Source organism: Oncorhynchus gorbuscha, linkage group LG12 (genome assembly GCF_021184085.1).
Source record: "Oncorhynchus gorbuscha isolate QuinsamMale2020 ecotype Even-year linkage group LG12, OgorEven_v1.0, whole genome shotgun sequence".
In the NCBI taxonomy this organism is placed as follows: domain Eukaryota; kingdom Metazoa; phylum Chordata; class Actinopteri; order Salmoniformes; family Salmonidae; genus Oncorhynchus; species Oncorhynchus gorbuscha.
The window spans coordinates 8,943,545-8,969,003 of record NC_060184.1 but is presented as its reverse complement, the minus strand read 5'-3'; the positions used below and the strand labels follow the sequence as shown (position 1 = coordinate 8,969,003).

The 25,459-nt window shown below is 45.0% G+C and overlaps 1 protein-coding gene across 6 annotated transcripts; it reads left to right on the top strand.

Moving 5' to 3' along the window:
• Positions 1 to 96: 96 nt before the first annotated feature.
• Positions 97 to 25,239, top strand: LOC123990499 (ras-related protein Rab-15-like). 6 transcript variants are annotated; one of them, XR_006830660.1, is made up of 7 exons: positions 97 to 503; positions 16,382 to 16,442; positions 17,519 to 17,579; positions 19,403 to 19,480; positions 19,826 to 19,981; positions 21,949 to 23,595; positions 24,023 to 25,239. XR_006830660.1 is itself a non-coding variant. In XM_046291050.1 (6 exons), the coding sequence occupies exons 1-6, from the start codon at positions 380 to 382 to the stop codon at positions 22,105 to 22,107; spliced, it is 639 nt and encodes a 212-aa protein (XP_046147006.1). In that variant the 5' UTR covers positions 97 to 379; the 3' UTR covers positions 22,108 to 25,239. The 6 variants fall into 6 exon arrangements, 2 of the variants coding, with proteins under 2 accessions (XP_046147006.1, XP_046147008.1); XR_006830659.1 differs by having other exon boundaries at positions 21,949 to 23,791; positions 23,992 to 25,239; XR_006830657.1 differs by having other exon boundaries at positions 21,949 to 23,929; positions 23,961 to 25,239.
• The last annotated feature ends 220 nt before the right edge of the window (positions 25,240 to 25,459 follow it).

The window sequence follows — 25,459 nt, the reverse complement described above, 5'->3', positions numbered from 1 at the left end:
CCGGATTTGACCCCATCCTCGTGCGTTGACGGTAATATCGAGAGAGGAAATAGGATGCTGCGGAGCGCGCATCCCCCCCCCCCCCGTCACCGCGCCCATCAGAAAGGAGGAGAGGGCTGTGGATGGAGGGAATCTGGTCCCTTCTCATATAACTACTCTTTGTTCCCAAAAGAGACCGCTCCTGGTTTGATGGAAGAAAAGAGAGGTTCGAGCTTTCTCTCCCGTTTTTCGAAAGACAATTAAAAGACTACTTTATATTTTGGGCAGACATGGGCTGGGTTGTAGGTGGGTTAGGTTTAGGGTAGATATGGGCTGGGTTGTAGGTGTGTTGGGTTTGGTAATTCGTTGCTGAGTTAGCTGTTCTTATTTCTAAGACGCTATGGCTAAGCAGTATGATGTGCTCTTCCGACTCCTGCTTCTCGGTGATTCGGGGGTTGGGAAAACATGTTTATTATGCAGATTCACGGACAACGAATTTCACCCGTCTCACATCTCCACAATCGGTAAGACCGCTTCTTTGATGCATGCATTATTTGAGGAAATCAGAATACACCTAATACGATCTGATTATCTCTAGGCTAAATAGTCTTATGGAATATGCTACTGGTGCTATATCATTAGCCTATTGAATTATATTATATATTATATTATTATGTACGGCCTACACTTCCTTTGTGCAGAATGTTGTTCGCAATTTGATATTATACGTTTACAAATAGCCTATTGTATTAAATTTATTTGGCACTCTCTATTTCAAGGCACTATATATTTGCATTGTTATTCAGCTCTAAACTCGGATTAAAATAATAAATAGTTTATTTAAATCGAAAACAAAAGGACAGGTGCAGGACAAATTTAAATAACCACTTGTGAGGGCATCCACTTGGCAAACGATAAAACTGTTGGCAAACGATAAAACTGTTCATACGATGCCCAGTAGCGTAATTAAAAGAGCCACAGTTGCTACCTGGATCCTGTGATAAATGGAATGCTACTATAGTTGCAATATGCAAACTATAAACACAATATTCCATTTTGAAAATAACAAAATGCAACACAATACATGTTAACGTCAAAATGTTCGCAACTGTCAGAAAGATTTGGGGCACATGTGTCACAGTCATAGTGCTTCCTCTACTGGAAAAATGTGCAAAATGAACTAAAGTGGAATTAAAGTTTTTATGTGGGTTAGAATCCTGTATATACCCTTTTACCGTGCTGCCTTAACATTCATATCACAGTAGCTCGAATTAATATTACAACACATACAAGTCTTTACAGCAGAAAACCGTATAATTTCCCCTCTTCCACCTTGTATAGAGAAAACATTAAAGCAGTAGCCTATGGACTCAAACAGCCAGGCTTGGCCCATAGAGTTAATATGGACAGTCATAATGCTTTTCACTAGTTAGAATTCAGTACATCTACAGCTTTCTTATTGAGGCCAGTGAAATTAGCTATCAGGACAGCTTTCTTCCCCCCTTTATTTAACTAGGCAAGTTAGTTAAGAACAAATTCTTATTTACAATGACAGCCTACCCCTTACGCACTGGGCCAATTGTGCGCTGCTCTACGGGACTCCCAATCACAGCCAGATGTGATGCAGCGTGGATTTGAACCAGGTACTGCAGTGATGCTCTTGCATTGAGATGCAGTGTCTTATATCACTGCACCACTCTGGAGCTTGAAACCAATATCTCTCAGGACGGCCTTCTTCCCCCCTCTACCAATATCTCTATCAGGACAGCCTTCTTCCCCCCTCTACCAATCTCTCTCTCAGGACAGCCTTCTTCCCCTCTCTACCAATCTCTCTATCAGGACAGCCTTCTTCCCCCCTCTACCAATCTCTCTCTCAGGACAGCCTTCTTCCCCCTCTACCAATCCCTCTCAGGACAGCCTTCTTCCCCCTCTACCAATCTCTCTCTCAGGGCAGCCTTCTTCCCCCTCTACCAATCTCTCTCTCAGGACAGCCTTCTTCCTCCCTTTACCAATCTCTCTCTCTCAGGGCAGCCTTCTTCCCCCTCTACCAATCTCTCTCTCAGGGCAGCCTTCTTCCCCCTTTACCAATCTCTCTATCAGGACAGCCTTCTTCCCCCTCTACCAATCTCTCTCAGGACAGCCTTCTTCCCCCTCTTCCAATCTCTCTCTCAGGACAGCCTTCTTCCCCCTCTACCAATCTCTCTATCAGGACAGCCTTCTTCCCCCTCTACCAATCTCTCTCTCAGGACAGCCTTCTTCCCCTCTCTACCAATCTCTCTCAGGACGGCCTTCTTCCCCCCTCTACCAATCTCTCTATCAGGGCAGCCTTCTTCCCCTCTCTACCAATCTCTCTCAGGACAGCCTTCTTCCCCCTCTACCAATCTCTCTCTCAGGACAGCCTTCTTCCCCCTCTACCAATCTCTCTCTCAGGACAGCCTTCTTCCCCCTCTACCAATCTCTCTCTCAGGACAGCCTTCTTCCCCCTCTACCAATCTCTCTCAGGACAGCCTTCTTCCCCCTCTACCAATCTCTCTCAGGACAGCCTTCTTCCCCCTCTACCAATCTCTCTCTCAGGACAGCCTTCTTCCCCCTCTACCAATCTCAATCTCTCTCAGGACAGCCTTCTTCCCCCTCTACCAATCTCTCTCTCAGGACAGCCTTCTTCCCTCTACCAATCTCTCTCTCTCAGGACAGCCTTCTTCCCCCTCTACCAATCTCTCTCAGGACAGCCTTCTTCCCCCTCTACCAATCTCTCTATCAGGACAGCCTTCTTCCCCCTCTACCAATCTCTCTCTCAGGACAGCCTTCTTCCCCCTCTACCAATCTCTCTCTCAGGACAGCCTTCTTCCCCCTCTACCAATCTCTCTCTCAGGACAGCCTTCTTCCCCCTCTACCAATCTCTTTCTCAGGACAGCCTTCTTCCCCCTCTACCAATCTCTCTCTCAGGGCAGCCTTCTTCCCCCTCTACCAATCTCTCTCTCAGAACAGCCTTCTTTCCCCTTTACCAATCTCTCTCTCAGAACAGCCTTCTTCCTCCCTTTACCAATCTCTCTCTCTCAGGGCAGCCTTCTTCCCCCTCTACCAATCTCTTTCTCAGGACAGCCTTCTTCCCCCTCTACCAATCTCTCTCTCAGAACAGCCTTCTTCCTCCCTCTACCAATCTCAAGCATCGATCATCATGTCACCAGAATAAGACCAATATTTATTGGAAGGCAGCCTTCTCCTCCCTTGGACTTTCACCACCCTGGGAAGCTCACCACCCTGTGAATATCATCACCGTGCTCTTTCACCACCCTTTACCAATTCATCACCAGAACAGCTCTTTCATCACCAATCTCAAGCATCGATCATCATGTCACCAGAATAAGACCCTCAATATTTATCGGAAAGGAGTATCAAGCTCATCACTGTGCACTTTCACCACCCTGTGAAGCTCACCACCCTGTGAATATCATCACCGTGCTCTTTCACCACCCTGTGAAGTTCATCACCGTGCACTTTCATCACCCTGTGAAGCTCATCACCCTGTGATGCTCATCACCCTGTGAAGCTCATCACCCTGTGAAGCTCATCACCCTGTGAAGCTCATCACCCTGTGAAGCATCACCCTGCACTTTCATCACCCTGTGAAGGTCATCACCGTGCACTTTCATCACCCTGTGAAGATCATCACCCTGTGAAGATCATCACCCTGTGAAGCTCATCACCGTGCACTTTCATCACCCTGTGAAGTTCATCATCATTTATTTAATCTGTAGCCTAATAAACTGCATGTTTTCTCGAGTCGCAGTGGGAGGACCGCACAACATGTCATCGCAAGACTCTTAAGTTTACTTCGATACGATGGTTATTATATCACTGTTTCCACATAAAGGCGTTTCCAATGCCGTTTCTCGCATAATTAATTTCACAGATACAAAAAGATCCCACCGTGTCAAACAAAACAAAAACAAATGATCTGTCGCCATTTATAAAATGTATATACATTTATAATAAAACTTCCTGTTTCCATCACAGCTGCCGTGATTTATTTACTATAAAAGGTATGACTTTACATAAAAACTACGGATGGGAACTTGGTTAGTGACTGCTCATTGAACTCCACCTCCCATCGCAGAGAAATCCCAGATGGTGTCCCAAATGCCACCCTATTCCATATGAAGTGCACTACTTTTGACAATATATTAAATAGGGTGCCACCTGGGAGGCATCCACACATCACCCACTGCAGAGGAAGGCAGTATTAGAGGAAGTCATTGGTTGGATTAAGGGTGCATCTATAGCCGGGCATCCCTGTTCTCTCACCTCTACGCATTGATTGGGAAGAGGAGACTTTAACTAGTAGTGGGTGTGACATTTTTATTTATCTGTTATTTTACCAGGTAAGTTGACTGAGAACACGTTCTCATTTGCAGCAACGACCTGGGGAATAGTTACAGGGGAGAGGAGGAGGGAGATGAATGAGCCAATTGTAAACTGGGGATTATTAGGCGACCGTGATGGTTTGAGGGCCAGATTGGGAATTTAGCCAGGACACCGGGGTTAACAACCCTACTCTTACGATAAGTGCCATGGGATCTTTAATGACCTCAGAGAGTCAGGACACCTGTTTAACGTCCCATCCGAAAGACGGCACCCTACACAGGGTAGTGTCCCCAATCACTGCCCTGGGGCATTTGGGATATTTTTTTAGACCAGAGGAAAGAGTGCCCCCTACTGGCCCTCTAATACTGTACAGGCATGTTGGTCTACTAGACAAGGACATCTGACTGCAAAACAGGGACACAATAGGCAGTAAATAGGCCATGGTGGAGAAGTAATTACAATATATTAATTAAACACTGGAATGGTAGATGTGCAGAAGATAGTAGATGTGGTAGATGTGCTCTGACAGCTGGTGCTTAAAGCTAGTGAGGGAGATATGAGTCTCCAGCTTCAGTGATTTTTGCAGTTCGTTCCAGTCATTGGCGGCAGAGAACTGGAAGGAAAAGCAACCAAAGGAGGAATTGGCTTTGGGGGTAACCAGTGAGATATACCTGCTGGAGCGCGTGCTACGAGTGGGTGCTGCTATGGTGACCAGTGAGCTGAGACAAGGCGGGGCTTTACCTAGCAGAGACTTGTAGATGACCTGGAGCCAGTGGGATTGGCGACAGGTATGAAGCGAGGGCCAACCAACGAGAGCGTGCAGGTCGCAGTGGTGGGTAGTGTATGGAGCTTTGGTGACAAAACAGATGGCACTGCCAATTTGTTGAGTAGAGTGTTGGAGGCTATTTTATAGATGACTTCGCCGAAGTCGAGGATCGGTAGGATAGTCAGTTTTACGAGGGTATGTTTGGCAGCATGAGTGAAGGATGCTTTGTTGTGATATAGGAAGCCAATTCTAGATTTAATTTTGGATTGGAAATGCTTAATGTGAGTCTGGAAGGAGAGTTTACAGTCTAACCAGAAACCTAGGTATTTGTAGTTGTCCACGTATTCTAAGTCAGAGCCGTCCAGAGTAGTGATGCTGGGCGGGCAGGCAGGTGCGGGCAATGATCGGTTGAAGAGCATGCATTTAGTTTTACTTGCATTTAAGAGCAGTTGGAGGCCACGGAAGGAGAGTTGTATGGCATTGAAGCTTGTCTGGAGGTTAGTTAACACAGTGTCCAAAGAGGGGCCAGAAGTATACAGAATGGTGTCGAACGATGAAGTCATTGCATGCTATGAATATGGGACCAAATACAAAACTTTTGACTTCTTTCAATACACATATAAGTGAATTGGTCCCAATGCTTTTGGGGAGAAAAAGTGATGTAATTTCTAAACCCTCAAATTATAGCTGAACAGTCTGCACTTTAGCCTCATATAAGGAAATCAGTCAATTTAAGTACATTCTTTAGGCCCTAATCTATAGATTTCACATGACTGGGAATACAGATATGCATCTGTTGGTCACAGATACCTTTAAAAAAAAGGTAGTGGTGTGGAGTAACCAGTCAGTATCTGGTGTGACCACCATTTACCTCATGCAGAGCGACACATCTCCTTCGCATAGAGTTGATCAGGCTGTTGAGGCCTGTGGAATGTTTTCCCACTCGTCTTCTGACTAGTCAGGATCGATGGAAAGATAAACGGAGCAAAGTAGAGAGACTTGAAACCGATCGAACATCTCTGGAGTGACCTGAAAATAGCTGTGCAGCGACGCTCCCCATCCAACCTGACAGAGCTTGAGAGGATCTGCAGAGAAGAATGACAAACTCCCCAAATACAGGTGTGCCAAGCTTGTAGCGTCATACCCAATAAGAATCGAGGCTGTAATCGCTTCCTAAGGTGCTTCAGCAAAGTACTGAGTAAAGGGTCTGAATACTTACAGTATATAGATAAGGTATTTATGTTTTTAATACATTTTCAAACATTTCTAAAAACCTGTTTTTGCTTTGTCATTATGGGGTATTATGTGTAGATTGATGAGAATGTAATCCATTTTAAAATAAGGCTGTAACATAACAACATGTGCAGCAAAATATACTGTTCCTGTCAAAAGTTTGGACACACCTACTCATTCAAATTCTGACTATTTTCTACATTGTAAAATAATAGTGAAGACATTAAAACTATGAAACAACACATATGGAATCATGTAGTAACCAAAAAAGTGTTAAACAAATGAAAAATATATTTTATATTTGAGATTCTTCAAAGTAGACCCCCTTTGCCTTGATGACAGGTTTGCACACTCTTGGCATTTTCTCAACCAGCTTCATGAGGTAGTCACCTGGAATGGTTTTCCAACAGTCTTGAAGGAGTTCCCACATATGCTGAGCACTTGTTGGCTGCTTTTCCTTCACTTTGCGGTCAAACTCATCCCAAACCATCCTAATTGGGTTGAGGTCAGGTGATTGTGGAGGCCAGGTCATCTGATGCATCACTCTAATTCTTGGTCAAATAGCTCTTACACAGCCTGGAGGTGTGTTTTGGGTCATTGTCCTGTGTAAAAACAAATGATTGGCCCACTTAGGGTTGCACATTTTGGGGAATATTCAGAGGTGGAAACTTTCTGTGGGAATTAATGTGAATATATGGGAATTAATGGAAATAAATGCAAATTAATATTAATACCATATAAATGTAGATGCTTTTTGCATTGGATATATTTGCCATATCATTTGGAGACAGACACATACACCCTTTACCTTACCATATGTAGACATAATTGCAAATGTTTAAATCAAAGCTGGGACCGAGAGACTGAAAAACAGCTTCTATCTCAAGGCCATCAGACTGTTAAATAGCCACCACTAACATTGAGTGGCTGCTGCCAACACACTGTCATTGACATTTTAATAATTTGCCATATCATTTGGAGACAGACACATACACCCTTTACCTTACCATATGTAGACATAATTGCAAATGTTTAAATCCTTCCAATAGAAATGAAAAAAATATTTAGTTAAGAACTGAACTTTAAGTAAATTAGTTGACTCTTCACATGGGATGATTTCACTGAAGAACAAAATAAATGGAATATTGAATGATCCCCAATGATCCATTGCATCTCCCAAACACGTTTTCAACATACATCTGTAAAATGATAGTCTAGAAACTAAAGCTTTGGTCGTCTTCCTCTCAGGCTTCCATGTCCTCTCCCTGGACCTCCTCTATGTCTCTTGAATATCAGACTCTGAGGCCTCAACTTCACTGTCACTTTCCAACCTTGTTGAGGATGGCTCGTTGTCAGGCTCAAAAAACCTCAAAATTGCCCGGATGGTCACCAATTGTTCCACCCTTGTATTGGTCAGCCTGTTGCGTGCTTTGGTGTGTGTGTTCCCAAACAAGGACCAGTTGTGCTCTGAGGCGGCTGATGTTGGTGGTATTTGGAGGATGATTGAGGATGATCCACAAAGTCCCTTCTACCAGGTGGCTGATGAGATATGTTGGCACGACTGCCATATTGCATCTCCATCCCAAAGCCCTTGCTTGGAAGTATAATTCGCCAGACTGAGAAGAACCTTGCCCTCATCCAGGCCAAGGTGGTGAGACACGGTAGTGATGACACCATAGGCCTTGTTGATCTCTGCACCAGACAGGATGCTCTTGCCAGGGGTCCAACACGTATGCTGTGGCGTGTATGGGCTTCAGGTAGAAGTCTTCACGCTTTTTGATGAATTTCAAAACTGCAGTTTCCTCTGCTTGGAGCAACAGTGAAGTGGGCAGGGCAGTACGGATTTCTTCTCTTACATCTGGAAACAGAGTCTGAACATCAGACATGATGGCATTGTCTTCCTCAATCCGTGCAATGGCTACTGCTATATGTTTCAGGAGTTTCAGGCTGCTTACTACTCTCTCCCAAAATACATCATCCAGGAGGATCCTCTTGATGGGGCTGTCCATATCGGCAGACTGTAATATGACCATTTCTTGGAGAGGCTCCTTCCCCTCCAGGAGACTGTCGAACATGATGACAACACCACCCCAACGGGTGTTGCTGGGCAGCTTCAATGTGGTGCTCTTATTCTTCTCACTTAGCTTGGTGAGGTAGATTACTGCTATAACTTGATGACCCTTCACATGCCTAACAATTTCCTTGGCTCTCTTGTAGAGTGTATCCATTGTTTTCAGTCCTTGATGTCCTTGAGGCGCAGATTCAATGCATGAACAGCAAATTTAATGTGTCGGTAGGACTCCTCCACTTTAGACCAAGCAGCCTTCATGTTCGCAGCATTGTCTGTCACCAATGCAAATACCTTCTGTGGTCCAAGGTCATTGATGACTGCCATCAGCTCATCTGCAATGTAGAGACCAGTGTGTCTGCTCTTGTAGAATACTGGTTATGGGGTGGAGATGATGTCGTTAATTATTCCTTGCCCACAAACATTCGACCACCCATCAGAGATGATTGCAATACAGTCTGCTTTCTCTTTGATTTGCTTGACCTTCATTTGAACTCTGTTGAACTCTGCAGCCAGCAAATGAGTAGATAAAGCATGTCTGGTTGGAGGAGGGTATGCTGGGCCAAGAACATTCAGAAATATCTTCCAATACACATTGCCTGTGAGCATCAGAGGTGAACCAGTTGCATACCCGTTCCTTCATTGACTGAGGGAACTTTATGCACTTGGCCAGATGATTCTGCATCTTTGTTGCATTCTTCACATATGATTTGGCACAGTATTTGCAAATGTACACAGCATTTCCTTCTACGTTAGCTGCAGTGAAATGTCTCCACACATCAGTTACTGCCTGTGGCATTTTCAAAATAAGACAAGAAATTGTATAAAAGGTTAACAAATAATCATGTATGTCATATAAAATATTTTCACCCAACCCAGTATTGTAATCAAAACTTACCAGAAAGCATACAGTCTTTGGCTCAGACAGTGTAGTAGTGTGGGCTCAATAGCATCTCATTAGTGTGCAAGATCTTGAGAATCAGCTGTACAGTCGTGGCCAAAAGTTTTGAGAATGACACAAATATTAATTTCCACAAAGTTTGCTGCTTCAGTGTCTTTAGATATTTTTGTCAGATGTTACTATGGAAAACTGAATTATAATTACAAGCATTTCATACGTGTCAAAGGCTTTTATTGACAATTACATGAAGTTGATGCAAAGAGTCAATGTTTGCAGTGTTAACCCTTCATTTTCAAGACCTCTGCAATCTGCCCTGGCATGCTGTCAATTAACTTCTGGGCCACATCCTGACTGATGGCAGCCCATTCTTGCATAATAAATGCTTGGAGTTTGTCAGAATTTGTGGATTTTTGTTCATCCACCCGCCTCTTGAGGATTGACCACAAGTTCTCAATGGGATTAAGGTCTGGGGAGTTTCCTGGCCATGGACCCAAATATCAATCTTTTGTTCCCTGAGCCACTTAGTTATCACTTTTGCCTTATGTTGTCCTCATCAAGCTGTCCTCATCAAGCTGTCCTCATCAAGCTGTCCAGCTGTCTTCATCAAGCTGTCCAGCTGTCCTCATCAAGCTGTCCTCATCAAGCTGTCCTCATCAAGCTGTCCTCAGGTCAAGGGGTAGTGGGAGGTCTATGGGAGGTAGTGGGAGGTCTGTGGGGGATAGTGGGAGGTCTGTGGGGGATAGTGGGAGGTCTGTGAGGGGTAGTGGGAGGTCTGTGAGGGGTAGTGGGAGGTCTATGGGGGGTAGTGGAAGGTCTATGGGGGTAGTGGGAGGTCTGTGGGGGTCTGTGAGGGATAGTGGGAGGTCTGAGGGGTAGTGGGAGATCTGTGGGGGGTAGTGGGAGGTCTGTGGGGGGGTAGTGGGAGGTCTGCGAGGGATAGTGGGAGGTCTGTGAGGGGTAGTGGGAGGTCTGTGGGGGATAGTGGGAGGTCTGTGAGGGGTAGTGGGAGGTCTGTGGGGGGTAGTGGGAGGTCTGTGAGGGGGTAGTGGGAGGTCTGTGGGGGATAGTGGGAGGTCTGTGAGGGGTAGTGGGAGGTCTGTGGGGGGTAGTGGGAGGTCTGTGGGGGGGTAGTGGGAGGTCTGTGAATGGTAGTGGGAGGTCTATAGGAGGTCTGTGAGGGATAGTGGGAGATCTGTGGGGGATAGTGGGAGGTGTGTGAGGGGTAGTGGGAGGTCTATGGGGGGTAGTGGGAGGTCTGTGGGGGGTAGTGGGAGGTCTGTGGGGGGTAGTGGGATGTCTGAGGGGTAGTGGGAGGTCTGTGGGGGGTAGTGGGAGGTCTGTGAGGGGTAGTGGGAGGTCTGTGGGGGGTAGTGGGAGGTCTGTGGGGGTAGTGGGAGGTCTGTGTGCGTGTGTCTACCCCTGGCTCAATAAGCTGCTCTCCTCCTTATAGCCCTGAACCACAGCTACTATGTCCCTGGCCCATCAGCCCCCTCACTGGAAGGGTTAAGTGCTGCTCGTTATGGTATAGCTACAGTAGAGCTCATTATGGTATAGCTACAGTAGAGCTCATTATGGTATAGCTACAGTAGAGCTCATTATGGTATAGCTACAGTAGAGCTCATTATGGTATAGCTACAGTAGGGAGATGCCCTGGACAAGGTAGTGGGAACAGATACTAATCCATTCATAGAAAAACAGTTAGCTAATAGCTACGCTAAGTAGTGTATTGAATTAAACTGTTGCAAAACAATGAATTTAGGTGTACATATACTTTGATACAACTATAGGCTACTGGGTAAATATAGGCTGCTGTTAACACTTAATAGGTCTAATGGTTCTAAGGCACTGCATTGCAGCGTCACTCCAACCCCGGGTTCGATCCCAGGCTGGGAGAGTCATATGAGGCGGCTCACAATTGGCCCTGCGTTGTCTGGGTTAGCGAAGGGTTTGCCGGACGGAATTACCTTGTCTCATCGCGCTCTAGCGACTCCTTGTGGCGGGCCGGGCGCCTGCAAGCTGACTCTGGTCGCCAGCTGGACGGTGTTTCCTCGTACACATTGGTCCTGGTTAAGTGAGCAGTGTGTCATGAAGCAGTGCGGCTTGGCTGGGTCGTGTTCCGGAGGACGCGTGACTCTCGACCTTCGCCTCTCCCGAGTCCGTTGGGGAGTTGCAGCGATTTAGGATAAAAAAGGGTTAGATAGAAAAGAAGAGAAAGAAAAACGATGGTCATCGGCTCGCCGGCTCTTTGACTGTTTCGTCTTTAAGAATTCTTGGACTACAAGTCAACCTTTAGGCTAGCCTGGGTACCAGTCTGTTTGTACCATCATGCCACTCACATGGAGTTGACATGTTATTACAAACACATCTGGGACCAAGCTGCACTACCACTCTCATATAAACCTACTCTGTGACTGTATATGATTGTAAGAAGCTTTTTTATACCGTATGTATTGAGAATTACATTGCTTTGAGGTATTCCTTCATTTCCTTGAGGTCTGTAATTTGCTAAAATAGGTGGGCCAATTCCATTTGATTTGGAACGGAAAGCAAGACTAAATTAAACAGACCTATTTATATAATGAATATGAATACCGGAGGGCAGAAATTATTAAATATTAAATCATTAGACCTCTCACTAAAGGCTTCAGTCATGCAACAGTTATACTTAAATCCGAACTGGTTCTCTAGCAGATTAGTAAGAATGTCTCATCCCTTGTTCAAGAATGGCCTTTTCCCCTTCATTCACATTACAACCTGTCACTTTCCATTATTTGAAAATGAAACAATCTCAAAAATATTGCTATTTTTAAAACAAGCCGAAGAAAGTTGGTTGCAATTTCAGTTTAATCCACCAGAAAAGACACACAAATAATACAACCAATATTATGGTTCAACTCAAATATACTAATTGATAAAAACATTTTTTTAAATGCCATTCTAAAAAATATACATACAGTGGGGCAAAAAAAGTATTTAGTCAGCCACCAATTGTGCAAGTTCTCCCACTTAAAAAGATGAGAGAGGCCTGTAATTTTCATCATAGGTACACTTCAACTATGACAAAATGAGGGAAAAAATCCAGAAAATCACATTGTAGGATTTTAAATGAATTTATTTGCAAATTATGGTGGGAAATAAGTATTTGGTCACCTACAAACAAGCAAGATTTCTGGCTCTCACAGACCTGTAACTTCTTCTTTAAGAGGCTCCTCTGTCCTCCACTTGTTACCTGTAATGGCACCTGTTTGAACTTATTATCAGTATAAAAGACACCTGTCCACAACCTCAAACAGTCACACTCCAAACTCCACTATGGCCAAGACCAAAGAGCTGTCAAAGGACACCAGAAACAAAATGGTTGTGGCTGACTAAATACTTTTTGCCCCACTGTATATTTGTAAATGATATCATAAATAGGACTGGTGGAGTTGTGTCACACATGTAGCTAACAAAAATATATGGAAATGTCTGATCTATCCAAAATTACAACCAACTATTGCAGCATTACTGTAAAAATGAAAGATGCAAGTAGAAGGATCGTGGATGTACCGATTCCAAGACACATGGTTTATGAACTGATACGCAAAACAATGCCGGATTCAAAACGTATATATTTACCCCCCAAATATATATGGGGGATTGGAAATGATGTGGACAATTACATTGATGGAAGCTACAATCTATCTACAATATTAAAGCTGATCTACCCTTAAAAAATTATACAAGTAAATAAAAAAGATAGCTGGGCCAAGACTTGCCATTCATTTAGATGACGTCGTAGAAGCTACGTTTACTTTGAAGCTGAACTTCACTCACTTCCAAATCACTGAACGCATGGATGACTCCAGGACAGAAGCAAAAGGCATAGAAAAGAGGGATAGAGAAAGATCGGGAGAACGAGAATCATAGCGAGAGGGTAGGAGAGAGAGAGAGAGAGAATCAAGGGGTGGATCGATAAGAATAGAAAGAGGGTAGGAGAGAGAGAGAGATTCAAGGGGTGGATTGATAAGAATAGAAAGGGGGTAGGAGAGAGAGAGAGAGAGATTCAAGGGGTGGATCGATAAAAATAGAAAGAGGGTCGGGAAGAGAGAGCGATTCAAGGGGTGGATCGATAAGAATAGAAAGAGGGTAGGAGAAGAGAGAGATTCAAGGGGTGGATCGATAAGAATAGAAAGAGGGGAGAAGAGAGAGAGATTCAAGCGATGGATCGATAAGAATAGAAAGAGGGTTGGGAAGAGAGAGAGAGATTCAAGCGGTGGATCGATAAGAATAAAAAGAAGAAGAAGAAGAGAGAGGTGCTTGGAGAGAAGCATCCTAGAAAGGGAGAGGGAGATGCTTCCCAGCCCCAGGCAAAGCAGGCCAGTGACTGTGATGATGTTGATGGCCTTTCACTGTGCCACTGTCTGCATACTGCATACTCCCTCCCTCCTTAAGCTTACCGTATGCTTCCAAGTCGAAACAGTTTGCGCATATATCATGACAACATTTTGTTACGTTTTTGTTCATTTTGGTGTTCGGTAGTGTTCTGGCAAGCATTATTATTATTTATTTTTGAGGATGGTCGAAGTTCGGTAGCCGGAATTTCGTTTTTCAACCGAAGGTTTTTTAAGGGAGTATGTGAGGCACAGATGTTAGTTTTACCAAGCCGAGATCTGCTAGGAGCAAACCAAACCTAGTGTGTCTACGCCTTTACTCTCTAGTAGTCACACAGTCCTAGTCAGACAGCAGGCCGCTTCACTGTTTTCAAAGGACTCTCAGTTGCTTCGTCTCTCACTGAAGTGGAGTGAACTCCAGTCTTGGCCCAGGACTGTGAGAGCATGTTAGATGAGTGTCTGAGACTGTTTCAAGCGGCAGTTTGAATGGCAGTTTGAATGGCAGTTTGAAAGTTGGCCTCTGAGAGTGCCTCTCGTCGTCGATAGTATGTTAGATGAGTGTCTGAGACTGTTTCAAGCGGCAGTTTGAATGGCAGTTTGAATGGCAGTTTGAAAAATAACTGAGAGTGCCTGTCACATAGTATTTTAGATGAGATATGCATAACGAGATAAGGCTTGTTTCAAACGAACACGCAGAAAAATAACAGCAGTATGTCACATCTATCAGAGGATCAGAGGGCCCAGTCAGAGGGCCCAGTCAGAGGGCCCAGTCAGAGGGCCCAGTCAGAGGGCCCAGTCAGAGGGCCCAGTCAGAGGGCCCAGTCAGAGGGCCCAGTCAGAGGGCCCAGTCAGAGGGCCCAGTCAGAGGACCCAGTCAGAGGGCCCAGTCAGAGGGCCCAGTCCTAGGGCCCAGTCAGAGGGCCCAGTCAGAGGGCCCAGTCCTAGGACCCAGTCAGAGGGCCCAGTCAGAGGGCCCAGTCAGAGGGCCCAGTCAGAGGGCCCAGTCAGAGGGCCCAGTCCTAGGACCCAGTCAGAGGGCCCAGTCAGAGGGCCCAGTCAGAGGGCCCAGTCCTAGGACCCAGTCAGAGGGCCCAGTCAGAGGACCCAGTCAGAGGACCCAGTCAGAGGGCCCATTCAACACATAAGGTAAATACTGTAGTATATCAGTGACAGGCTCTACAGATAGGTTAAAGGGCATGTCACTGGTTAAGTCTGAGGGTCTGACAGCGTGTCTACAGATAGGTTAAAGTGCCAAGGCCCTTATCAAGAGAACACACAGTTCAAGAGCAGTATTTCTGTAATCTACTCTGCTCATTCTCATGGGAGAGCACGCTAAAGGCTCATGGGAGAGCACGCTCAGGCTCATGGGAGAGCACGCTAAAGGCTCATGGGAGAGCACGCTAAAGGCTCATGGGAGAGCACGCTCAGGCTCAGTAGAGGAATATAACTGAAGAAAAACACGGATGACTCGCGTCTCTCTCAGTGTTTGAGTCTGAGAATAGGAGGGACTGAGTATTGATTTGCCACAGTTTACCCTACAGCGGAGTAGAGTGGAGCCCAATATACTGAGTAATGGTATTTTAGCTGCAAGGGGGGTTGGTCTCATCGGTTAGAGCTGGTTATTGGTTTATCTGGGATTGTTGTGTTGTTTAAATGCCATGTCTGTTTACCTCCATAGTATTCATCTAGTAGTCTGTTTAGAAACTACACAAACAGGTATAGTACTGAATAGTATAATATATAGTATAATATATAGTATAATATACAGTATACCCGACAGTCTGTTTGCCTTCATAGTATTTTATTCATGTATTTAATTTATTTAACCTTTATTTAACTAGTCAAGTCAGTTAAGAACAAATTCTTATTTACAATGACGGCCTACAATGGCTCTTATATACAGTAACTCAGTGTTCTGATTGGCCTGACATGTCAGTCTCTCTGGGCCTCTCCATGCTGCTGTCTGGCCATAGATCATTGGAGCATAACCCACCTCTCTCCCTCGATCTCTCTGTTTTTCTCTCAGTTTCTCTCTTGCTTATTAGCTGTCTGTCTGTCTGTCTGTCTGTCTGTCTGTCTGTCTGTCTGTCTGTCTGTCTGTCTGTCTGTCTGTCTGTCTGTCTGTCTGTCTGTCTGTCTGTCTGTCTGTCTGTCTGTCTGTCTGTCTGTCTGTCTGTCTGTCTGTCTGTCTGTCTGTCTGTCTGTCTGTCTGTCTGTCTGTCTGTCTGTCTGTCTGTCTGTCTGTCTCTGCCTCCCTCCCTCCCTCTTTCTCTGGTGGTTCACAAGAGTGCCCATCTACACAGGTTAAAAAACCTCTTGCTTTGCTACCCAGTCCTCTCCCTCTTCTCCCTCCTCCCCTCCAGTATCCCCCCCCTGTGATCGATCCAGGTCTAAACTAAGTTCATCTCACTGATCCATCACCATTAGCTCTATATCTTTAAAGGAGCATTCAGTCGTAATTTTAAAAAGGCCTGATATATATGGGATAAAATGGCTCTCAGTATCTTTGCTGTTAAAAATCTGTACGAAACTGAGATAAAAGGTACCTTGAGGAGAAAAACAGCAGGACTGTCTTCGCCTCGTCTCGCCTCGTCTCGCCTCGTCTCGCCTCACCTTACCTCTCCACACATTAAATAGGATGAATTAATCAAGAGGTTTTCATATTCACAATATTTGACTCTTCTCTTTTTTTGCAGGAGTCGATTTTAAAATGAAGACACTGGAGATAGATGGCATCAAAGTTAGGATACAGATATGGTAAGTAGTGAATGGATGCAGCCAGAGCATTCTACTAAAGTAGGTCAAACATGGGAATCACCCCTTTGAATATAGTGGATGTCCTAGTTCAATGTCAGGGATGTTCAGTCTTAGCCCATGCTATTCTGTCAGGGATGTTCAGTCTTAGCCCATGCTATTCTGTCAGGGATGTTCAGTCTTAGCCCATGCTATTCTGTCAGGGATGTTCAGTCTTAGCCCATGCTATTCTGTCAGGGATGTTCAGTCTTAGCCCATGCTATTCTGTCAGGGATGTTCAGTCTTAGCCCATGCTATTCTGTCAGGGATGTTCAGTCTTAGCCCATGCTATTCTGTCAGGGATGTTCAGTCTTAGCCCATGCTATTCTGTCAGGGATGTTCAGTCTTAGCCCATGCTATTCTGTCAGGGATGTTCAGTCTTAGCCCATGCTATTCTGTCAGGGATGTTCATTCTTATCCCATGCTATTCTGTCAGGGATGTTCAGTCTTAGCCCATGCTAAGGATGTTCAGTCTTACTCCATGCTATTCTGTCAGGGATGTTCAGTCTTAGCCCATGCTATTCTATCAGGGATGTTCAGTCTTAGCCCATGCTATTCTGTCAGGGATGTTCAGTCTTAGCCCATGCTATTCTGTCAGGGATGTTCAGTCTTAGCCCATGCTATTCTGTCAGGGATGTTCAGTCTTACCTCATGTTATTCTGTCAGGGATGTTCAGTCTTAGCCCATGCTAAGGATGTTCAGTCTTACTCCATGCTATTCTGTCAGGGATGTTCAGTCTTAGCCCATGCTATTCTATCAGGGATGTTCAGTCTTAGCCCATGCTATTCTGTCAGGGATGTTCAGTCTTACCTCATGTTATTCTGTCAGGGATGTTCAGTCTTACCCCATACTGTTGTTTACTCAGACTGGACACTAAACCAGTTCCTCCTGCCCTGCAAGGACTCTTATCTCAAGATTTCAAAAAAAGTTTGAACTCACAAAGATCCACATTGGATTGAAACATTGCCTGATATTATCACTATTCGCTACCTGTTTTGTCATTTTCTAAGAGACGGTGTTTGACATTTGATTTCTTCCAGGGACACAGCAGGACAGGAGAGATATCAGACCATCACTAAGCAGTACTACAGACGAGCACAGGTAAGGTAACGCTACTCTTCCCTCAAGATATTGTAGGTAAGAGGTCAGATCAGGTAAGATTATTTTACAGTAGCTCCACTCTTTCTTGAGTCTAATCCGTCTGGTCATTAGCCTGGAGACGAGGGTGCTCTCCCTTCTGAACATGCATTGCACTTGTAGCTAAAGCTGCAGTCGTATGTCAAATATGTACTGTAGTTATGGTTGGTAGCACAGTTTCTTGGTGCTAGTTTCCTCCTGTCCACTCACCACCCTTATCACCCATGGGTTCTAAACCACGTGGGGTTGCTGTGACAACCATAACTGAATAAGCTGACAATTTGTCTTCCCTCCCCTCATCTCCTACCCTCTCCTCTTCCCTCCCCTCATCTCCTACCCTCTCCTCTTCCCTCCCCTCATCTCCTACCCTCTCCTCTTCCCTCCCCTCATCTCCTACCCTCTCCTCTTCCCTCCCCTCATCTCCTACCCTCTCCTCTTCCCTCCCCTCATCTCCTACCCTCTCCTCTTCTCTCCCCTCATCTCCTACCCTCTCCTCTTCCCTCCCCTCATCTCCTACCCTCTCCTCTTCTCTCCCCTCATCTCCTACCCTCTCCTCTTCCCTCCCCTCATCTCCTACCCTCTCCTCTTCCCTCCCCTCATCTCCTACCCTCTCCTCTTCCCTCCCCTCATCTCCTACCCTCTCCTCTTCCCTCCCCTCATCTCCTACCCTCTCCTTTTCCCTCTCCTCTTCTCTCCCCTCATCTCCTACCCTCTCCTCTTCCCTCCCCTCATCTCCTACCCTCTCCTCTTCCCTCCCCTCATCTCCTACCCTCTCCTCTTCCCTCCCCTCATCTCCTACCCTCTCCTTTTCCCTCCCCTCATCTCCTACCCTCTCCTCTTCTCTCCCCTCATCTCCTACCCTCTCCTCTTCTCTCCCCTCATCTCCTACCCTCTCCTCTTCCCTCCCCTCATCTCCTACCCTCTCCTCTTCCCTCCCCTCATCTCCTACCCTCTCCTTTTCCCTCCCCTCATCTCCTACCCTCTCCTCTTCTCTCCCCTCATCTCCTACCCTCTCCTCTTCCCTCCCCTCATCTTCTACCCTCTCTTCTTTCCTCCCCTCATCTCCTGCCCTCTCTTCTTCCCTCCCCTCATCTCCTACTCTCTCCTCTTCCATCCGCTCATCTCCTCTCCTCGTCCCTCATCTCCCACCCTCTTCTCTCCTCTTCCCTCCCCTCATCTCCTACCCTCTCCTCTTCCCTCCCCTCATCTTCTACCCTCTCCTCTTTCCTCCCCTCATCTTCTACCCTCTCTTCTTCCCTCCCCTCATCTCCTACTCTCTCCTCCCATCCCCTCATCTCCTACCCTCTCCTCTTCTCTCCCCTCATCTCCTACCCTCTCCTCTTCCCTCCCCTCATCTTCTACCCTCTCTTCTTTCCTCCCCTCATCTCCTGCCCTCTCTTCTTCCCTCCCCTCATCTCCTACTCTCTCCTCTTCCATCCGCTCATCTCCTCTCCTCGTCCCTCATCTCCCACCCTCTTCTCTCCTCTTCCCTCCCCTCATCTCCTACCCTCTCCTCTTCCCTCCCCTCATCTTCTACCCTCTCCTCTTTCCTCCCCTCATCTTCTACCCTCTCTTCTTCCCTCCCCTCATCTCCTACTCTCTCCTCCCATCCCCTCATCTCCTACTCTCTCCTCCCATCACCTCATCTTCTACCCTCTCCTCCCATCCCCTCATCTCCTACTCTCTCCTTTTCCATCCCCTCATCTTCTCTCCTCGTCCCTCATTTCCTACCCTCTTCTCTCCTCTTCCCTCCCCATATCTCCAACCCTGTCCTCGCCTCTCTTCAGGGAATCTTCCTGGTTTACGACATCACAAGTGAGCGATCCTTCCAGCACATCATGAAGTGGGCCAGCGATGTGGACGAGGTGAGATCAAGGGGAACAAGGGTTAGAGGTCAGGCCAACTTATTTTATATAGCGGCACAGGGTGCTTTTGTCAAATCAGACTGAATGACTCTCCCTCTCTCCATCCATCCATCCCTCCCTCCCTCCCCATCTCCCTCCCTCCCTCACCCCCCTCTCTCTCTCCCTCCCTCCCTCCCTCCCTCCCTCCCTCCCTCCCTCCCTCCCTCCTCTCTCTCTCTCTCCTCCCTCCCTCCCTCCCTCCCTCCCCCTCTCTCTCTCTCTCTCTCTCCCTCCTCCCTCCCTCTCCCTCCCTCCCTCCCTCCCTCCCTCCCTCCCTCCCTCCCTCCCTCCCTCCCTCCCTCTCAGTATGCTCCTGATAACATCCAGAGGATCCTCATAGGGAACAAGTCAGACGAGGAGGAGAAGAGGCAGGTAGCTACAGAACAGGGCAACAAGCTGGCCAAGGATTATGGGATGGACTTCTTTGAGACAAGTGCCTTCACCAACCATAACATAACAGAGGTGAGTGGCTGACAGCTCCTGTAGAAACACTGTACGGCTGGCTGCCTGCCTGTCTGTCACAGGACCAAAGGCAAACACCACGGCCAGACTACCTTAATGTGAACTATTGATGACGATATAATGGAACAACATTTAATCCTTAGTCACCTTGTCTTATTCTGTATCTCCCAGAGTCCAAGTGACATACAGTGGGGCAAAAAAGTATTTAGTCATCCACCAATTGTGCAAGTTCTCCCACTTAAAAAGATGAGAGAGGCCTGTAATTTCCATCATAGGTACACTTCAACTATGACAGACAAAATGAGAAAACAAAATCCAGAAAATCACATTGTAGGATTTTTAATGAATTTATTTTCAAATTATGGTGGAAAATAAGTATTTGGTCACCTACAAACAAGCAAGATTTCTGGCTCTCACAGTTGGCATACAGTGAACAGTGGAATCTGCTGATGGGAGAACAGGCTCGTAATAAAAACACCCGGAACGGAGCAAATGGAACGGCATCAAACATCTAGAAACCATGGAAACCATGTATTTTGATTCCATTCCACTGATTCCACTCCTGTCATTTACCACCAGCCCGTTCTTCTCAAGTAAGGTGCCATCATACCTCCTGTTCATCACAGCCTATATACAGGATCACAGATCAGACAGAGATCAGTTCCACCACACTGTGAGGTCTCAGACCGTTGTAATGGAGCTCAGAGCTCAGAGGGAGGAAGATCTAAGGATAGCAGAGAGACTTTGAGTTTTCAATTACGGTGCCATCAACCTCCTGTGAAAGACATATGCAGTGCATTCAGAATGTCTTCAGACCTCTTGACTTTTTCCACATTTTGTTACGACACAGCCTTATTCTAAAATTAATTAAATATTTTTTTTTCTACACCCAATACCCCATTATGACAAGTGGTCCTTCTGTAGCTCAGTTGGTAGAGCATGGCGCTTGTATGGCGCTTGTAGCGCCAGGGTTGTGGGTTCGATCCCCGGGACCACCCATACGTAGAATGTATGCACACATGACTGTAAGTCGCTTTGGATAAAAGCGTCTGCTAAATGGCATATATTATTTTATTATTATTGAAAACAGGTTTTCATACATTTTTGAAAATGTATTAAAACTTTAAAAAACGAAATACCTTATTAAAATAAGTATTCAGACCCTTTACTATGAGACTCTAAATTAAGCTCAGGTGCATCCTGTTTCCATTGATCATCCTTCAGATGTTTCTACAACTTGATTGGAGTCCACCTGTGGTAAATTCAATTGATTGGACATGATTTGGAAAGGCACACACCTGTCTATATAAAGTCTCACAGTTGACAGTGCATGTCAGAGCAAAAACCAAGCCATGAGGTCGAAGGAATTCTCCGTAGAGCTCCGAGACAGGAGTGTGTCGAGGCACAGATCTGGGGAAGGGTACCAAAACATTTCTGCAGCATTGAAGATCCCCAAGAACACAGTGGCCTCCATCATTCTTAAATGGAAGAAGATTGGAACCACCAAGACTCTTCCAAGAGCTGGCCGTCTGGCCAAACTGAGCAATTGGGGAGAAGGGCCTTGGTCAGGGATGTGACCAGGAATCCGATGGTCACTCTGAAAGAGCTGCAGAGCTCCTATGTGGAGATGGGAGAAACTTCCAGAAGGACAACCATCTTTGTCATTATGGGGTATTGTGATGTCATTATGGGGTATTGTGATGTCATTATGGGGTATTGTGATGTCATTATGGGGTATTGTGATGTCATTACGGGGTATTTTTTTGTAGATTGATGAATGGCAAAACTATTTGATCCAACTATTTGATCCAAGTCAAGGGGTCTGAATACTTTCTGAATGCACTGTATACAGTGATTATATATAGTGACATATATACAGTGACATATATACGGTGATATATATATATTTGCACTAACAGTTAAATTAATGATTGGTGTTGCAAAACACGTTTCTGTCCTTCACCCAGTCCTTCACTCGATTGGCTGAGCAGGTCCTGTCAGCCAATAAGAAGGACCTGGACCTCCTGAGGGCGTCGGTCACAGACGAGCTCAACCTCACCGCCCTGGAGGAGGAGGAGGGCATCACAGACGGGGCCGCCACCTCACAGAAGAGCTGCTGGTGTTAAGGGCCTGGTCAAAAGTAGGGAACTATATAGGGAATAGGGTGAGAAAAGTAGGGAACTATATAGGGAATAGGGTGCCACTTCTCCTTATGTAAGGACTGGGTCTGGCTGCGTCTTGAATCACACCCTATTCCTTATGCGAGCTCTGCTTGAAAGTAGTGCACTTTGTAGGGAATAGAGTGACAAAAGTGATGCCCTATGTAGGGAATATGGTGGGGGGGGGGTGATACTTCTCGTAGCTGATTGCCTTTCTACCATTGTAGGTGGTGTACTGGTGTTTGATAGGTTTTTACCAATGATGTATGTAAACCCTGGATTGCTAATGCTATGTATTGGCCAATGAGATGCTTTGAAGTCACCGGTCGGCCATATTGGCTCTCCTCAGAAAAGCAGTCCTCTAGGAATGAATGGAATTATACAGTATTTCATTGAAATGTTTCAAGGACAAAATTACATGTATTTTAGCTCACACAATATTATTTAAAAGTATGCTTTAAGTTGTCTGTAATAGAATAAATGTGGCAAAAACAAATATAGACATTTATAAATGCATTTCTATATCTTCCTAGGTAATTTTTTTACACTGGTGGGGGAGTACCAAGATGGAGGCGCGGTGGCTTCAAAACAGTGCCCCTTTATCAGTCATCTAGTGTATATAGAAAGCATAGTGGTTTTTTCATGGTATTTTTCATTGTAGTTCATAGATTTCGGCACCAGACGGTGCTACTGATACATGCTGCGTTGCTATATGAAGCCGAAACACTGCAGAGCTGTTGATGAAGGGGTCACGACACAGTACACACACTGTTCTACTGTAGTGAGTCTCAAATCACACCGTATTCCCTTCATAGTACACTGCTTGGCTCTGCTCAGACCTACTGCACTATAGGGGATACGGTGTCGTTTGTAGTGCAGACAATGTTCCGTTTAGTTTTAGCTATACAAATTGTGTTTCTCAAGACAACTTTCCATGATCATGTCCATTAGTTTAATGTTAGTTTAAACCTATGAGCATCATTAACAAGGCCTGGAAAAAGGTGTTGGCGTTTAATTTTCGATGCTCTAGAAATATTGCATCTGTGATTCGATCTATGATGACATATTTAGTTTGCTTCAGGTTTAAGCCATATTATCCACTAGATAGCTGCTGTTTCCGGAGTAGCCCATCGAATGGAAACTTAGGAACGTATCATCCAGACTAGCAAAGGACCAGCAAGAGATTTGTCATGTGTCCGACGTCCGTCCTCATCTTCTTCTGTCTTGCAACTTCAATGAAGTTAATTATTTAACTGTTCATGATACCCCCTAATATCCCTCGTTTAGCCTTTTGACCAGATTGGCTATAGGAACTGATCATAGGACTGACCTCTACTGTCTGCAGCTACTGACTCAATGTTACTACCGCTACTGTCAAAAACTACTGTTTGTGTGCAAGTGATAATAAGGGATGTCGCTTTGAATGAAATACAGGATAATGATCTCTAGATACAGGTGAAATACAGGACTATGATCTCTAAGGGTGAAATACAGGACTATGGTCTCTAAGGGTGAAATACAGGACTATGATCTCTAAGGGTGAAATACAGGACTATGATCTCTAAGGGTGAAATACAGGACTATGATCTCTAATGGTGAAATACAGGACTATGGTCTCTAAGGGTGAAATACAGGACTATGATCTCTAAGGGTGAAATACAGGACTATGGTCTCTAAGGGTGAAATACAGGACTATGGTCTCTAAGGGTGAAATACAGGACTATGGTCTCTAAGGGTGAAATACAGGACTATGATATCTAAGGGTGAAATACTATGATCTCTGATACAGGTGAAATACAGGACTATGATCTCTGATACAGGTGAAATACAGGACTATGATCTCTGATACAGGTGAAATACAGGACTATGATCTCTGATACAGGTGAAATACAGGACTATGATCTCTAAGGGTGAAATACAGGACTATGGTCTCTAAGGGTGAAATACAGGACTATGATCTCTAAGGGTGAAATACAGGACTATGATCTCTAAGGGTGAAATACAGGACTATGATCTCTAATGGTGAAATACAGGACTATGGTCTCTAAGGGTGAAATACAGGACTATGATCTGTAATGGTGAAATACAGGACTATGATCTCTGATACAGGTGAAATACAGGACTATGATCTGTAATGGTGAAATACAGGACTATGATCTCTAAGGGTGAAATACAGGACTATGATCTCTAAGGGTGAAATACAGGACTATGATCTGTAATGGTGAAATACAGGACTATGATCTCTAAGGGTGAAATACAGGACTATGATCTCTAAGGGTGAAATACAGGACTATGATCTCTGATACAGGTGAAATACAGGACTATGATCTCTAAGGGTGAAATACAGGACTATGATCTCTAAGGGTGAAATACAGGACTATGATCTGTAGATACAGGTGAAATACAGGACTATGATCTCTAAGGGTGAAATACAGGACTATGATCTCTAAGGGTGAAATACAGGACTATGATCTCTAAGGGTGAAATACAGGACTATGGTCTCTAAGGGTGAAATACAGGACTATGATCTCTAAGGGTGAAATACAGGACTATGATCTGTGATGATGAAATACAGGACTGATCTCTAAGGGTGAAATACAGGACTATGGTCTCTAAGGGTGAAATACAGGACTATGATCTCTAAGGGTGAAATACAGGACTATGATCTCTAAGGGTGAAATACAGGACTATGATCTCTAAGGGTGAAATACAGGACTATGATCTCTAAGGGTGAAATACAGGACTATGGTCTCTAAGGGTGAAATACAGGACTATGATCTCTAATGGTGAAATACAGGACTATGATCTGTGATGGTGAAATACAGGACTATGATCTCTAAGGGTGAAATACAGGACTATGATCTGTGATGATGAAATGTATATCTGTGCTGTTTGATCATAACTACTTGAATGACATTTGGTGGAAATACATAACGAGCAACGTTGTAATAAGATGTTTATTGAATAAATACTGGCAGATGTATGACTCATCATGCTGTGTGGTAACTTGATGAAATAGAAGTGGAAAAAAGGGTACGATTGGCCACCCCTATGTCATGGACCAATAGGAATCAATAAAGCATGAATTGGATTGAATTCAGCGCCCAATGGCTTTCATGAATGACTTGTTTTGTTGTTGTTTTTATTGATGTCTGTTTCAGGGACTAATTTAGACCTGGGTGTAAAATGGAAAGACCGGTAGGACATCAGCTCCTGTGTCTCAGAAAGTAGTCTGGAATATACAAGTATTTAGCTTCTTCTTCTCTTCTCTTTTTCTTTTTTTCACCAGTAGGTGGAATAGTTGGATAACTCATGTTTC

What these genes read in the sequence shown, in the direction of transcription:
- LOC123990499 (XM_046291050.1), top strand. Translation starts at nt 380, where the DNA reads ATGGCTAAGCAGTATGATGTGCTCTTCCGACTCCTGCTTCTCGGTGAT. An exon ending in AAAGTTAGGATACAGATATG is followed by an intron (nt 16,443 to 17,518) that starts GTAAGTAGTGAA and finishes GATTTCTTCCAG; the next exon opens with GGACACAGCAGGACAGGAGA. An exon ending in GGGCCAGCGATGTGGACGAG is followed by an intron (nt 19,481 to 19,825) that starts GTGAGATCAAGG and finishes CCTCCCTCTCAG; the next exon opens with TATGCTCCTGATAACATCCA.